This window comes from Nomia melanderi, chromosome 1 (assembly GCF_051020985.1).
Source record: "Nomia melanderi isolate GNS246 chromosome 1, iyNomMela1, whole genome shotgun sequence".
Classification (NCBI taxonomy): domain Eukaryota; kingdom Metazoa; phylum Arthropoda; class Insecta; order Hymenoptera; family Halictidae; genus Nomia; species Nomia melanderi.
Genome location: NC_134999.1, coordinates 37,986,315 through 38,000,659, shown reverse-complemented (window position 1 = coordinate 38,000,659; position 14,345 = coordinate 37,986,315). Strand labels below are relative to the sequence as shown.

At 45.3% G+C, this 14,345-nt stretch overlaps 1 protein-coding gene across 5 annotated transcripts in view; it reads right to left on the bottom strand.

Annotated features, from left to right (window-relative positions):
- Positions 1 to 14,345, bottom strand: part of LOC116424861 (Ca2+-channel-protein-beta-subunit) — a 31,569-nt gene that overhangs the window by 2,618 nt on the left and 14,606 nt on the right. For all 5 annotated transcript variants that reach the window (XM_076370992.1, XM_031971832.2, XM_076371011.1 and 2 more), the window contains 6 exons: positions 14,171 to 14,268; positions 11,922 to 12,058; positions 11,684 to 11,849; positions 11,202 to 11,571; positions 10,642 to 10,680; positions 1 to 7,006 (listed from right to left, as the gene is read on the bottom strand). The exon at positions 1 to 7,006 is cut by the window's left edge and continues 2,618 nt beyond it. In XM_076370992.1, coding sequence (XP_076227107.1) covers positions 6,858 to 7,006; positions 10,642 to 10,680; positions 11,202 to 11,571; positions 11,684 to 11,849; positions 11,922 to 12,058; positions 14,171 to 14,268 — 959 coding nt within the window. In that variant the 3' untranslated portion in view covers positions 1 to 6,857. The remainder of the gene's footprint in view (positions 7,007 to 10,641; positions 10,681 to 11,201; positions 11,572 to 11,683; positions 11,850 to 11,921; positions 12,059 to 14,170; positions 14,269 to 14,345) is intronic.

The window sequence follows — 14,345 nt, the reverse complement described above, 5'->3', positions numbered from 1 at the left end:
TAAAATCCTTTAATTACTCCGATAATAGTTCGCTCGCAAGATACCTCGAATCTCATCGATGTTTTCGGTAATCAGACTTCCAAATGTGCAATTCTTTAAATACGTTCGTTCGCCGATGCTTCGATCCCGTTTTGGACCTTCCAACCATATAGGGTTGCGTTTCAAAGGAGGGCGTCGTTCGTTGCGACGCCATAAGCGGCTAATCAACAACGTTCTCACGTGCACACGGTGCAAGCCAACGAATCAACTGCATCATTTAATTAAAGATCGATTCGCGCCCCTGTACAATGAACATACGCGCTCGAACACCCTTTAAAGGCTCACCCTTGCTTCCGGCCTTCTCTTTCGCCTCCCATTCTGCTCTAGCTTTTCACGTCGTCGCGACGTACATTTTTTTCACTCTTTTGCTCTCGTATTTATTTATTTTCTTTTCCTCTTTTTTTTGACGTTTTCTCGTTTTAGTCTCTTTAGTCTTCAGAAGATTCGATTGTGTTCCCGATTGGACTTTCAGCGTTTCACCTCTGACCCGCGCGAACGCATACTTCCGAGTCATCGCGTTTCCATATTCAATTCTTTTTTTAACCCCTACGTACAAACTGAAGGAATTCCAGTGTACACGTCAACGTTCAAGCGGAAAGTTTTACGCTAGAAAGAATAGAACAGTACCAATTTGAATTCGGTCATCGGGTAGAATGAATCAGATAGGATTTCAAATTCGAAGAGTCTACTCTCGGCTGGAGAAAGTCGTACGTGACGGGGTTAATCTAATCGGTTTTCGCTCTCTTTGTTCCTAGATTGTTTAAAGTTTCCTCGTCTCGCCTGTCGATCTAAAATGTCGAACGAACCTGAAAGATGTCGAATAATTGAAAGTTCCTATACATCGTTTTTATTTTATTTTACTTTTTTTTTTCTTACGGAGACACTACGGAGATTTACGTATTCCGAATCGCTCTCGATTTAAGCTAAGACTTTTTCTTCCCTTTAATTCGTTACTAGTTTTATTTATCTGTTTATTTACTTTTTTTTCAATAAATTCAGCGCGCTAGTTTCTTGGACGTTACAGAGTCGAACGCTACTCGATACACCGAAACAAAGAACGGACCGACCGGAAGCCGCTAAAATTCTGGTCTAAACCGAAGTGTCAAGCTGACGGAGATTCTCGGTGGTTTGTCAGCTTCGTGTCGCCTACGTAAGTAGATCGTTCTCTACGGAAATGTTCAAGGGTTGACAAAATTTCTCGTCTGGATTAGTCGCGTGACGTTACACCACGCGTCCGTGTGTCCTCTTCCCGGGATCTGCGTGACGTGGATTCCCTATCGCTAACGACTCTTACAAAATATCGTAAAAAATGTCCGTCTATCGTAGCTCATCACACATCGATTACGTTGGGTCCGTCTAAAGAGAAAATTTGCACGACTAGGAATTAAAATCGTTTGGCAATGCGTTCTTCGCGACGTCGTTCACGTTTGTCCATCATCAAAACAACGTTAATCGACAGACTGAGGAAGTTCATTCGTTCATCGATTGACCCGATGAACTCGGTAAACTAAATGGTAAATAATGAGAAGGAAAATAAATAACAAAATATAAAGATATACAACGTTTCAATAAAATTCATTGTTACCTAAGAACATTCGATCGTTTGCTTGATCGGAGCAATAGAATATTTAGACTTGATGCTTGTAGTCGAAGGAGAAGCGAATAAAGTGACTGGACAACGTCGTCAACTTCGCAAGACGAATTCGAGCCGGAAAAGGAACAGCAATCATCACACTCTTCTCCGAAATACACACTCGAATAATCATCGGCGTGTTCGAAATTTGAACGCGCCGGGAAAAAAGAACCTTTCACTCGAGCCGGACAAAGGGCGAGCTCGTTCACACAAAAGTGGAAGCGTGAGTATCTTTAAGTAGAATCGTCACCAGTGATCGTGTATGCAAGTTATTATTATTATTATTATTTTCACCTAGTATATACAAAAGTTGGCTGCGAAAGGATTTTACAGTCAGCGGGACCGCTGCCTCGGATCCGGTACGGTCCGAGTATAAAATCGTTCCTCGCGAAACTCGATCACGAAAAATCACCCCGTTTCTGCTCTCGGCGATCACGGATCGTGGAGCGGGACCGTCTCGTTCCTCGATCGTTTTTTTATGTTTCTCGTCTTTTACAAAAAATGTTTCTCCCTTAAAGATTAAAGCGGTTTACCATCGACGCGGTCGCGGCAAGCGAAAAATCAAGAACGGCACGCCGCGCTAAGGAAATTCGATTAAGCGTTTGCGCGCAGAAAACTCTTCTCACACGAATTGCTTCCCTAACCCTTAAAGGCGCCGATAAAATTCATTTAAACATTCATTTCGCGTGGAAACGCCAGGTTCCGCGATAAAATTTACCTATTACTCGACGATAAAATTCATTTAAGAGATTCGTATGAAAATTCAAGATTCAATCACGCTAATTACGAACTGGTAAAACGAGAAGATTGGAATCGTCAATGCGGATTCCGTTTTCCGATGAAACTAGAGAAAAATCGATCGTGGATCGTTAGTGAAACTATGCTTACTTTCGGTAATCGTAAAGTTAATTAACCCCTTGCCTTATTATATTGAAATTGAAATGAATAAACACTTAATATTATCGATAATGAGGGGTTGAATTAAAAAAACAATCGAATGCGACGCTATTCAGATCTGAAGTTCGAGAAGAAAATCCAAGTGTTCAGCGCCTGGTGAATCAATCGACCGACGTCGCCGATCTATTGGTGCGAACCACCGATCGCAAATGTGCTAGACAAAATAATAGGAAAATTCGCCTAAGATTTGCAATAAAGTCACACGCGGTGAGGAAAGCGTATCGCTCAAAAATATTCGCGATGAAAGAAAGTCTCTCGCATCATACTATCCTAACGATGCGCAGACGACAACGTTACCGTCTAAACGACTTGAAATTCATTTTACAACGCTGTCGTATATTTCTTTCGCCCCCCTTACTCAGCTACGTCGGCTTCGCGCGGCACCCGACACTAGATCGCGACGAACGGCGTGCCTGTGACAAATTCGTTCTACTTAAGAAACAACGTGATGCGTGCGCTTCTAAAAATCAATGTACACGAGCGATCAAGAGATTCGATCTGCGTGTGATCTGCTGCCACGTCCGTGCATAGGGCTGCCAGTGTTGTCGCGTGCGCCGGCAATCGAATGGAAGAATAAAAATCGTCGACATGTCGAAAAAGCTACAGAAATTCTACACAAAAACTTGCGGAAATTCGTACGGTATTATTCCTATTCGAGGCTTAAATATATTTATTAATTAATGTAAAACAGGTTACGTGGACTCGTAAGAATGTGCAAAACTATGCGATACTTTGTGCCTAACAAGATTTCGCGAAAATTAGCGAGCTGGAGCGCCGCGCCGACGCCAGCGCGGCCACGGTGACTTCAACGCCGCGCCGGAGACTTCGACGCCTGCACAAGCGGTGTCGGCCGGCGCTCGTCGGTCACCGCGCAAGCGTGCGACCGACTTTACGGCGCTATATAGAAAAAATCAATATTTTCCTTACTTCCTCGGCTAATTTATCGTTCTCTGAGGTTACTTCTAATACTTTATTCCATGCAATTTACGGAAACAACGAATTTATTAATGTTTCAATGGAGCAACATTTTCATTAAAGATTTAAGTGTCAAGAATGCTTTTCTCGGTCGATGAAAACGGTATCATCGGACACTCTATTATCTTAGAAGCCTATTGTATCGATACCTTAAGTATAAAAAATGGGAAATTGTTAAAAATCGAAGGTTCAAGATACTCATGCTTGTTATCTTCCAGCAAAAGATTCCGAATGGCAGATTCTTTTCGAATTCATGTTCGTTAAAGCATTCCGTCGGTGTGGCAACCCTATGCACGCAATCGACGCGGTTACGCGTGTCAGTATTAAATCGACAAATATTTTACAGTAGCAATAACGCTCGTGGTGCTTCGTAAAAACAAGAGTAGATCGCTCTTACAAATATTCTTGGTAGATTTAAACGTGGTCCTTTCCAGGGCACACGCGGGTGGACGCGGAAAGACCTCGTTCGAAAGGCTTCTTACAATATTTACACAGTACTTCTATCGATTCATCGTCTATGGTAGTTATCTTTTTTGTTCATTTTTTTTTATCTCTTTTGTCTCTTTACCTCGATCGTAATTTACTTGTTTGTCGATAAAGGTGGAAGTGTCGCCGCATACGTACGTATACAATACGTATGTACACTATATACACAAAGTGTGCAACCTGTCCCTCCTGTGTTCCGTGTAAGTGTGTGTACGTGTGTATGTGTTTCTCAAATAGACTCTAATAAAATGTATAAACACGTCAGCCTCGCGCGGCGATCGTCGAACGCGCAGTAATCGAAAAAACTTTCAAATATTCCGAGATACAATTAATTAATCTGATCCCAACCCATCGCCACGCACGTTTGTCTTTTCTCTTTATTTTAATCTTCTTCTTTTTTCTTCTTCTTCTTCTCCTTCTTCTGCTTCTTCTTCTTTTCCCTCGTTTTGTCCCTTACATCGCTCGACTCGCGATCGAATCGAGCCGCGACATACGAATTCTCCGATACAAATCCCCTACGGAATTCTAGAATTTATCATGGCGACTCGAGGTCTAAATAATCGGCTAGAGGCGATATTACCTCCAGCAGTTCTAGAGTCGAAGCGAAACTATCTTCTTCAGCCGAATTGTTAAAAGGAAATCCTACGCGAGTTTCGGGTCGATGTCGCGTTCTCCGATTATCTCTTTTTTTTTTCCCCTCTCTTCTTTCTCGTCGTCTCGTTGCTCTCAATAATTATCCATCGTCCACCGTTCGAATTTCGAGAACGTGCCTCGTCGGACACCGACTATCGATTCACGAGATCATCTCGCAGCTGGTTTGAACATTTTTTTCACTGATCTTACGCTTCTCGTGGGGGTGGGTTCTTTTTGGGGCCCGGGAGGAGTCAGCGCGAAAAATTGAGGCCCCAGGGCTCTTTCTTTCTTTTTCTCTTCCTTTCATACGCAATCTCTCTTTTCATCTTTCTCTCTTCCTTTCATTCGTTCATTCTTACTTTTTCTCTCTCTCTCTCTCTCTCTCTCTCTCTCTCTCTCTCTCTCTCTCTCTCTCTCTCTCTCTCTCTCTTTCTCCCTCTCTCACTCTCTCTCTCTCTCTCTCTCTCTCTCTCTCTTTCCCTTTCTCTCGAAAGTATATTACTTTTGTTTGTTCTCACGTGATTATCTCGTGTCTACTCATCTCGTTCAGCTGGTTCCGCGAATGGGGGTTTATCCTGTGCGTACCGCATTGACAAGGACATTCAATGATCTGTTTCAACCCGCCCATCGTATGCGGAATTCCTGTTGGAAAAAATGGTCAGTGAAAGTCTCGAGTGGCTACTGTTCTGCTAACGACAGAACGACGGATATCGTTAAACGGTCTGTGAAACAAGTCCGACAGAAAGCATTCATTAAAATACGAGGAGGTCACTAGACTAGTGGTTCCCAATCTTTGTTTCGGTCGGTGTTCTGTCGAATTTATACGCTGTAACTTGAAATAAATGACCCAATAGTGGAATAATCGGTTGTTTCCAGTATATCAGATTGAAAACCACTGCACTAGACAATGCTACACTATTAATGATACTCGTAAACGATCGTATCAAACCAACTGGAATAGAGACAACAGGAAGATAGTATCTACAATTCTATTCGCGTTGACAGAGAAAGAAACGTATTCAGCGCTAATTTAAAGGGGAGACACTAATTAGCTATTCTTACTTGTCTCCGAAGCTCGTACACGTTGTCCTAAAACAACTGTATCGTACGTGGCGTGCAACTCACTTGAAACAGGTCGAATACAAGTACGATTATAACTCTATCCTTGCAAAATAAACGGAGTAAATTAAATCCTACGTACGAAACGATACCCTTCGAACAACGAAACGGGTCCCCAACTACGTGTCTAACTATCGGGATCTTGCGTCAAAGTAACATGCACGCTTTCGACGGCTAAGTTTCCTTCTCGATTTCGCGTGATCCAACACTGGCGGCAAAAATATACGGAAACGAAGTGCCTATCGTAGATCAGTCGCGAGTACAACGAGTTACAGAAATTCTTCTAGATACAACCGAAGGCGAACGATACCGTTACAACCGACGACGAAAATTAAAGTAACAAAAAAAAAAGAAACTGGCGGCGCACGGTAGCGTAGCCGCCTTCGACAACAATTACAAATAAAAATAGACAACTCCCTCGCATCACCTCGTAGCGTGTTCGCCACGGACAACAAATAAAAAAGAAAATATAACGTTCTCCAATGTGGTAGCGTGCTCGCTACACGAACAACAAATAAAAATAAAAGAAAAACAACAGAAATTCTTCTGGAAATGGAAGGCGTACGGGACCGTTGCGACCGACAACAAAAACGATAAAGATGAATCGGTAGCGTGCGGCAACGTAATCGCCTTTGACAACAATACAAAACGAGAGAATCGTTTCTCCGATCATTCCGTAACGTGTTCGCTACGACGAATGATACGAAACGATGAAAGAAAACTTCGTGGAATCCTTCGGTACTGTTACGCAGCGTGTTTCGCTACCGTTTGCGTGGTGTCTAGCGTGAAAACTCGCTCATGGATAGCGTGATCAGATATTAGACGGTTGTTTTTCTTTTTGCTTTAACGGGCAGCGACAGGAAAGAAAACCCCACTAACAGACCAGAGCGACATCTCGCTAAGGTAGCGTAAGCAATTCGTACGTTCTGTAGCGTACCAGGAGGCGACCCCACTAAAGAGCAGTGGTGCGCAGGTGGGGACAGCGCTGTAGCGACAGGCCCCGGGGCCCCAGCTCCTAAATGGCGTTCAATGCGCGCGAGTCCTGTTGCTGGCGACGCCTCGATGCACTGCCATTGTCGACGCCACCAACGTACGGTTCCTCCTCGGTGCCGTAGTATCTTCTCGTTCCCTCGGTCACGTGTCCGCCGCTATACGAGCCCGATCCTGGATTTCATTAGAAAACGTACGTTACTGTCAACGTTGTTCTATCGACGATTCACAGCCTGCAACTTCTGTAAACTTTACGATACTTGTGTGTTCGAGGTTGGTTACAGAAGCCAGGCTTTGTTTACGGATAGACTACGGATTCCGATGCATATCTATGGTTCTGTGTTTAAGAACCGTGGAACTGTGTTTCTTGAATTTCGTAGCTTCAGATATTTATTGGCTATGAATGCATAGGAATTCGTAACCTACGAGTTCTGTGAAATTCGAAAGACCTCGAGCTATTGTAACTTGATTTTCTACTACATTCGACGAAGCAGATAGTAGAGCCTTTCGAATTTCACTGCGTCAAGCTCGACAATCGTTTGGAGAATCTCAGACGGATTTTGAAGGTTTGATCAATCTTTGTAAGCGTTTGCGCTTCGCTCGATATTCGTCGTGTTGCAATGCGAAACGTCGAGCTTGCGATACATCGATTTTCAGTGGTATTACTCAAAAAACTATATTATAAGAGAGTGTTACTCCGATTACAGTTAATTGTCACTGCGAATTACGGTAAGGATCGGATCAATCCACCTACGTGTCACATCTAGGAACACTGAAACACCTCACTCACAGTGCATGCAGGCTAGCTAGGCAGAGAGAAAAAAAACAAGAGAAAAAAAGAGTAAAGAATGATAAAAGAGACACGCCGCAAAGACTCCGACGTTTGAGCTTCCTTCTGTGCGAAGACCGAGAAGTGAATACGGTTGAGACTCGACCGAACTCATCCCCCAATGGATGATCCCCCGGGGAAGAAAAAAAATTCTTCAGCGAAAGTGATTCGCGTTAAAGGATCGCAAAAACAAGCCAACGTTCCAAGAGGATCTCTTCGAGGATCGATGGCGATCCTCAACAACGAAATCGATTCCAGTCGATCCGAAACATGTCTCCTCTCGACTACACGCGGCCGCATCGTTAATTCTCGGACAAGTTAGAGAGCTACTCTATATCAACCTATTCTATGTGAGAGGGGTTGGTGAAGGGCTAGCGAGACTGCCAACAAAAAGAAAAATAAAGAGGACCAACGAAACCGATGTTCTAATGAGAAACAAAATTACAATAAATAGAATGATCCCCTGGCCGCGTCGAATGATAAAATAATACGGTATTTACCCCCACAGTGAACACAAATACTTGAAGTCGTTGCTAAGGAACCTTTTTTTACCAAAGAAGTTCAACGTAAAAGAAAAAGTATCGTTCTCTTCTCAGAGAAATTGGTAATCTACTCGAACAGCTCGCTTATCTTCTTATTGCTTTCGTTCTTTTGGACAACCGAATCGATTAGAGCTTATCTTAAGACCTGAAACTGATCAAGAAGATATACTACGCTAACGCGAGGCTTGTCGGAACCCTGAAAAAATGATCGATACTATGGGAGTGAATACCGTAGAGTAGGTTGAAAGGTTTTAGGCGAGGGGGGGCAGAAACAAAAGTAACCAATAAACATAAATCCGTCTGTTTGGTGAAGAGAAACAGGTAGGTCCCGTTCACCGGGCCCATGCACCAAACCCGTCTGTACTTACTACGCGGCCCCATAAAGGAGGTTTCCCTATTTACACAGTCTCTAATTCTCTGAACCTCACCTCCCCCGTGACTAGGGGAGGACCCCTGTACAATTTCATCGGGGGTCTACGCCGTAAAATTCTCGTCCGCGCGTCGGCGAGTAGGAAGAGTTGGAAGAAGCCGGCCGTTTCTAGGCGGACCGCCGTCGTCGAGCGAGCGGTCCTCGTTAACTCGACTCTTTCGGCTTGCCCTCGTCACCCCGGCCATAGGTGAAATGGCCCTGTTTTCGGATCACTCCCGTGGCAGCCACCGCCTCCACCACGGCTTTTACACGTAAACAAAGAGAACATCGGAGTCAGAGCTCGTCGCTGATCGCGTGTCCACCTGTGGTCGCTTTTCGTTCGCTTTTTTTCCGATTTCTTCTCGTCTATTCACGTTTCCCATAAAAATTCCCTAACCCCACGTTGCATCGGGGTGTATTATGATCAGATGACAGAACAGTGTTGGGCAAGATTTTAGTCGAATTCGGGGTGAAGCCGAATGAGAGATTATTAAGTGATCTCATCGAATAACGCCCAATTCTGCGATGAAGATCGAGAGACGAAGGAGTAGGTTTCTGGATGGAGATTCTAACTAGCATCCTCGCGAGCGCGTTAGTCTGATGATGTTAGTCTTGCTTGAAACGGTAACACGCGTGGATTGACGAGTTCGATTCCCAGTTGATAGAAATTACGCCATTGTCGACGAGCCGAGTACAAGAGAAACTACGGAACGCGGAGAAAGATAAAACAAAGGAAAATTAAATGGTGTAGAATTGAAAATTAACGAGGTAGTAAATATAATAGAATGAAATGCATGTAGTGCTACTAGATTCATCGAAAAATCCATCTCTTTCAGACTACTCTATCAGCACAACGTATCATTAATTTGTCTAATCTCGTAATTACATTCTATCCACCACCGATGCACCGAACGATCAATAAAACGAATCCACCCGTGTCGGGACAGCAAACAGCTTGGCGCGTGCACAATGTAAGCCACTGATGAAACGAGACGGACGATAACGCGCAGATGAGATGAGTGCACGAAGAAAAATTGAATGGAACGGCGACGGTTTCGTTCCCGTTCGTTGCGAGCGGCGGGAAAAAAAATACTGGCGACGAGAATGAACAAAGAAAACAAGACGAGGAGACGTTTGAAACTAACGAGAGCAACCGCGCCATTGTTTCGGCGCGGTTGATACAAGTTCGCCGATCCGTGTACCGTCGCTGAAAAGAAATTCAATGTGAAGGTGCCGCCGCCACTCGTGCGGCTTATCCATGAGCACTCGTCGGCTACGTTCTAATTGGTCACGCTCGTGTTTCGCTCGATGACTCAAAGACTGCTAGTTTCGGTCTACCAGCTATCATGCAAATCTCGGGTTGCGTCATTGTACTAACGGAAAGGTGGGGAACCGAAATATTTACAAGAGAAAGGATCGCGCGCGTTGTTCGATTAATGTGCGTGAAAAGATCTTTCAAAAAGTAGCTGGAAAAACTTCATTTTACGGACGTTAGACTGGAAACCAATACAAATTTCCATCGATCGAAATACACTTGTTCCTTTTCCTTCTAAAACAAAGCTTGGAAAAACGAAACGTCCATTAATCGAACAACACTCGCAGATCCCAGCAAAGTGCATACAAGGAGGAACCCGCAGCGCATCGAAAGTGCCGTGATAATCAACAGGCAACAGAGGTCGCAGCGACTAGCAGTCTTCCCGTTGGATGCCTCTACTCTCTACCACGAATCCATGCAACGGCTACGTGCAACCAATGACAAAGGTGTAGCGTGTTTCATTACTAGCTTCGAATGTCGCCCGCGCGCGAAATGGAATCACAGCGACGCCGCGGGACGCTTCCGATCGAAGCTCGGCAAAAAAGAAAAAAAACGCGGGGTCTCTCTCGCTTTCACTTTGCGTGTATACATATCTACTGATGCGCATTTTCATCGAGCGAGTAACGGAACACAAAAGCTGCGCGACGGTGAAAACTCAAGGAGGGACAGAACGTGTGTAACAATGTTGCGCTCGAAAGGAGTAGGTTGGGTTACCTCTTGGCTCGTGGCCGTAGTAACTCTGGCGACGGGCACCTGAGGGGGCACAAGAAGAAAGTGTCAAGTGTTAGTTGACGGAATTGGGGCTCGTTAGAGTTTCGAGTGAGCTAGAAACCTCGACCCCAGCCGCTAGGCCGGGGGTGGGAGAGGATTGATACTGAGGCTTGTGAAATGGACCGACAAGAAAAAAATCAAAATCTCGATCGAATCCCGGCGGTACCCACCAGCGAAGCCTTAAGCCAGCTTCCCTTCCCCTGACGACGCGACGACCGTCACCCAACATCCCACTGATCGCACGGATTCACCGGAAAACGTATATTCGCCCTGTTCCCGAGTCTACCCTGGATGAATCGCTTTTTCCAAATACAAATACTCTACCCTGACCCGTGGGGCACCCGGTGCAGCGGAACAGTTGCTGGTCATTGTGCAAGCGACACCATTCTCCGCGATAATGAAACCCACGTAGAATATTTGTACTTCGAAACATTCAGCTAAACCGATATCCACGGAAGTGCCCACGCCGGTGGCTCAGGTCGCGTCGAAGTTGAACGTGTTACCTGATGTGACGCGCGGTGTCAGCGCGTCGACGGGCGCGTCGGGCGCTGGGATCGGCCGCGCCACTGTCGCGATCACCGGAGGATGCGTGGCCCTCCAGTAGGCTTCCAGGTACTCGGCCACGTGGTCGCACGCGTCCTCCAGCTGGTTCTCGTCGAGGATCACGTCGAACATCTCGGCTGGACACTGCGCCAGCTTCTCCGCCGCCACCATCTGCACGTTCATGTTCTTCACCTGCGACTTGCCGCGTGATTTGATCAACCTCTGCAGCACCTTCGGCGACGAAATCTTCAGGTAGACGATCGTGGGAGCTAGACTGGTCTTCGCTAGCTGCGACGGGTGGTTTATGGTGTCGCAGTCCAGAACTACCAGCTGGAAGATGGACGAAGAATTGATTTCTGTGGCTTAGAGGGTGGAGCTTGATATTTTCAACGTGGCGTGCGACGGAGTTTGTAGCAGAAGTTCGAGGACGTCGATAAGGTACCTGGAGAGTCCTGGCAAGCTCGAAAATCCTCTCGATTTCCGCTTGAACCTTGGCTAAACAGCTGCTCCTGTTGGTGGACCGTTCCATGATCGCCCTTTTCGTTGGGTTGTTCAACAAGGACCTCTTCGCTAACGATATATCAGCTGCCACCCTGGTGATAATTATCCTGAAATGACGTAATGTTAGTTTTAACTTCTTCGAGGAACCAGTTGCACTGGTCAGAGAGAGTTTGGCTAACCTGCCCTCGAATCGATGCTTCAGGAAATCGAACAACGCCTTCTGCATCATATCCGTGACCTGATAACCCTTCAGCGAAGGACCCACCAAGACGACCGGCCTCATGGAAGGTACGACGTCATAAGGTGTAGTCGTTTCCTGAAAAAAATTGGGTAGTTAGTGGGTCCCGTCGATAGAGGAGTCCCATACGCCAGGATCAGCCCCAGGATAGTCTCACTTACGTAGGACTTCGTGAGCACGGAATGCAACATTGAAAACATTGAAAACAGTTAATGGCCACGTTGACTCGAGGCATGCGACCTACCCTCCTGCACGGCCAAAGGACCTTCCGGTTCAGGTAAATCATTTCTCTTCAGCGTCCAAAGGCGCTTTGGCCAAGCAGTGTCTTCGATAACTATCGACCTACGCTATCAACGACTTCCTACGGACTAATCTGATCGGTTATCGTTCTAGTCTACCGTTTCGATTTCTCTTAGTACCCAGAGCAAGGATTTATTCAACCCTTTCAAGCTGAAAATAGTGGTCTGTCGTCGTTAGAAATTTTTCTGTGAAATCATGGGGATTTCAGAGTCTCGCTAAAATTCCTCGGAATATTCAGCAAGCGTCGGTGGTCTTAAAAGGGTTAAATAGTCGAAAGTATTCTTCGAAAAGCTCGAGCAATTTCTATACGTGAAACGCCGATGTAGACTCGAGTTTGTAAATACATGTTCCTTTACGAGCAGCGGCGCTATTAATTTCCTCAAAAATCACAAGCACTTGCTCTCACTTTTCAGAATCACGGATTCTGAGTGCGTCTGGCAGTGTTAATGGCTCGGAACCGAATGTTCCTCTTATTCATATTACCAATTTGGACACACCGCCAGTCCAACTAACTTCAGATGACACTCTATTAACCTACTTGCACTGTCTCCTGTCTGTCAGGCTAAATCTTTGCTCTAGTATATAGCGTGACTTCATTAGAAAACGTGTTTGGGAATATTCTTACCATTACTAAAAAAAAAAGTAGTTCATGTAAAATACACAGTTGGTCCCAAAGAAACTGCTGCAAGAATTGAAGTATATTCGACTAGCTGAAAACAATCTCCTATGTTCTAACAATACTGCGTTTACACGTTGAACGAACCAAGAAGGAGAGAGGTAACTTCTCCCGCTTCTAGTCGGCGATTCGGTCGATCGCTGGGACCAACTGCACAAGTTCACCTCGATTATCGATCGATGCTAGAAACCGCTACTCACATCGACACATAACTGACACATAAAGAAGAAAATAACGTTTACTCTCCACCTGTTCATAGAGCAGTCTCATCGGGGTCTCGAAACGATTGAGTTCGCCAGCGAAGAGGAGGACGAAGAGGAGGAAGAAGAAGAAGAAGTAGAAGAAGAAGAAGAAGAAGAAGAAGAAGAAGAAGAAGAAGAAGAAGAAGAAGAAGAAGAAGAAGAAGAAGAAATAGATGAAGATGATGAAGAAGATGAAGAAGAAGAAGCGGCTCTCCTTGGTACGACAATCGTTGAAAGCACGCGCGAAATTATTACATAAACTCGCCTCGAGAGTTACGAGGTTCCGAGTGCCCGTCCGGCGTACTTTTTCAACAAATACACGATGCAGAAGAGTTTGCAGGCCCACACACACAGCCGCAATATACTCACAGAAATAAATCTGCTAGTCCTCGCGTGGCCCACGATATTTTCTAGCACCGACTGATAAATTTAGACACTAAAGCCTCGTACACGTCACAGAACGTTTATCGCGGGCGTACGGAATCACTGCCAAATCCAAAAAATCCCCTTGGACAATTCCTAACTATGACAATATCGTGAAACAATGCGTTAACCCTTCGCGATCCTGCGTCAACCGTGGCACAGCGTGAGTTTTATTCTGAGATGCACTTCTATATTGAAAATTGTTCAGTCGTTACCTTACGAGAATTATTGTCACTATTTCCTTTCAACTTTCGAAGTGCATCTCGAATACAGTTGGAACCGAATCGAATTATTTTCTATTCATTCCCTAATATTTAAAAGTTCGGTATCTATACTGGTTTTCTATGGAACAGATTTTTAATGCTTCATAGGATTCTCATTCGCAGAGGGTTAACGTCTCGGCGATTCTCGTGAACGAGGCTTCGCGTGCTTGCGTCCAGCCGACGTCTAACGAAGCTAGATCGAAAACTTGTGACCAGGCACGACGTTCAAGTGTACATAAAGGATGGATCGGTCGCAGACACTGCGGACGCGTCGTCAATCGTTTACCGGCTTCTTGAAGAAGTTCTTCCGCTTCTCCTTCGTCGGCGGCGTCGTCAAGGTCGCCTTCCCGCCCCGCACGTTCCCAACGCTGTCGCTGTCGTCACCTGCCGAGGAGACAGAGACCCGATTAATCGGGAACGAACACGGCTGATCCTGTGCAACGATCAGTGTCCCTCTTTCT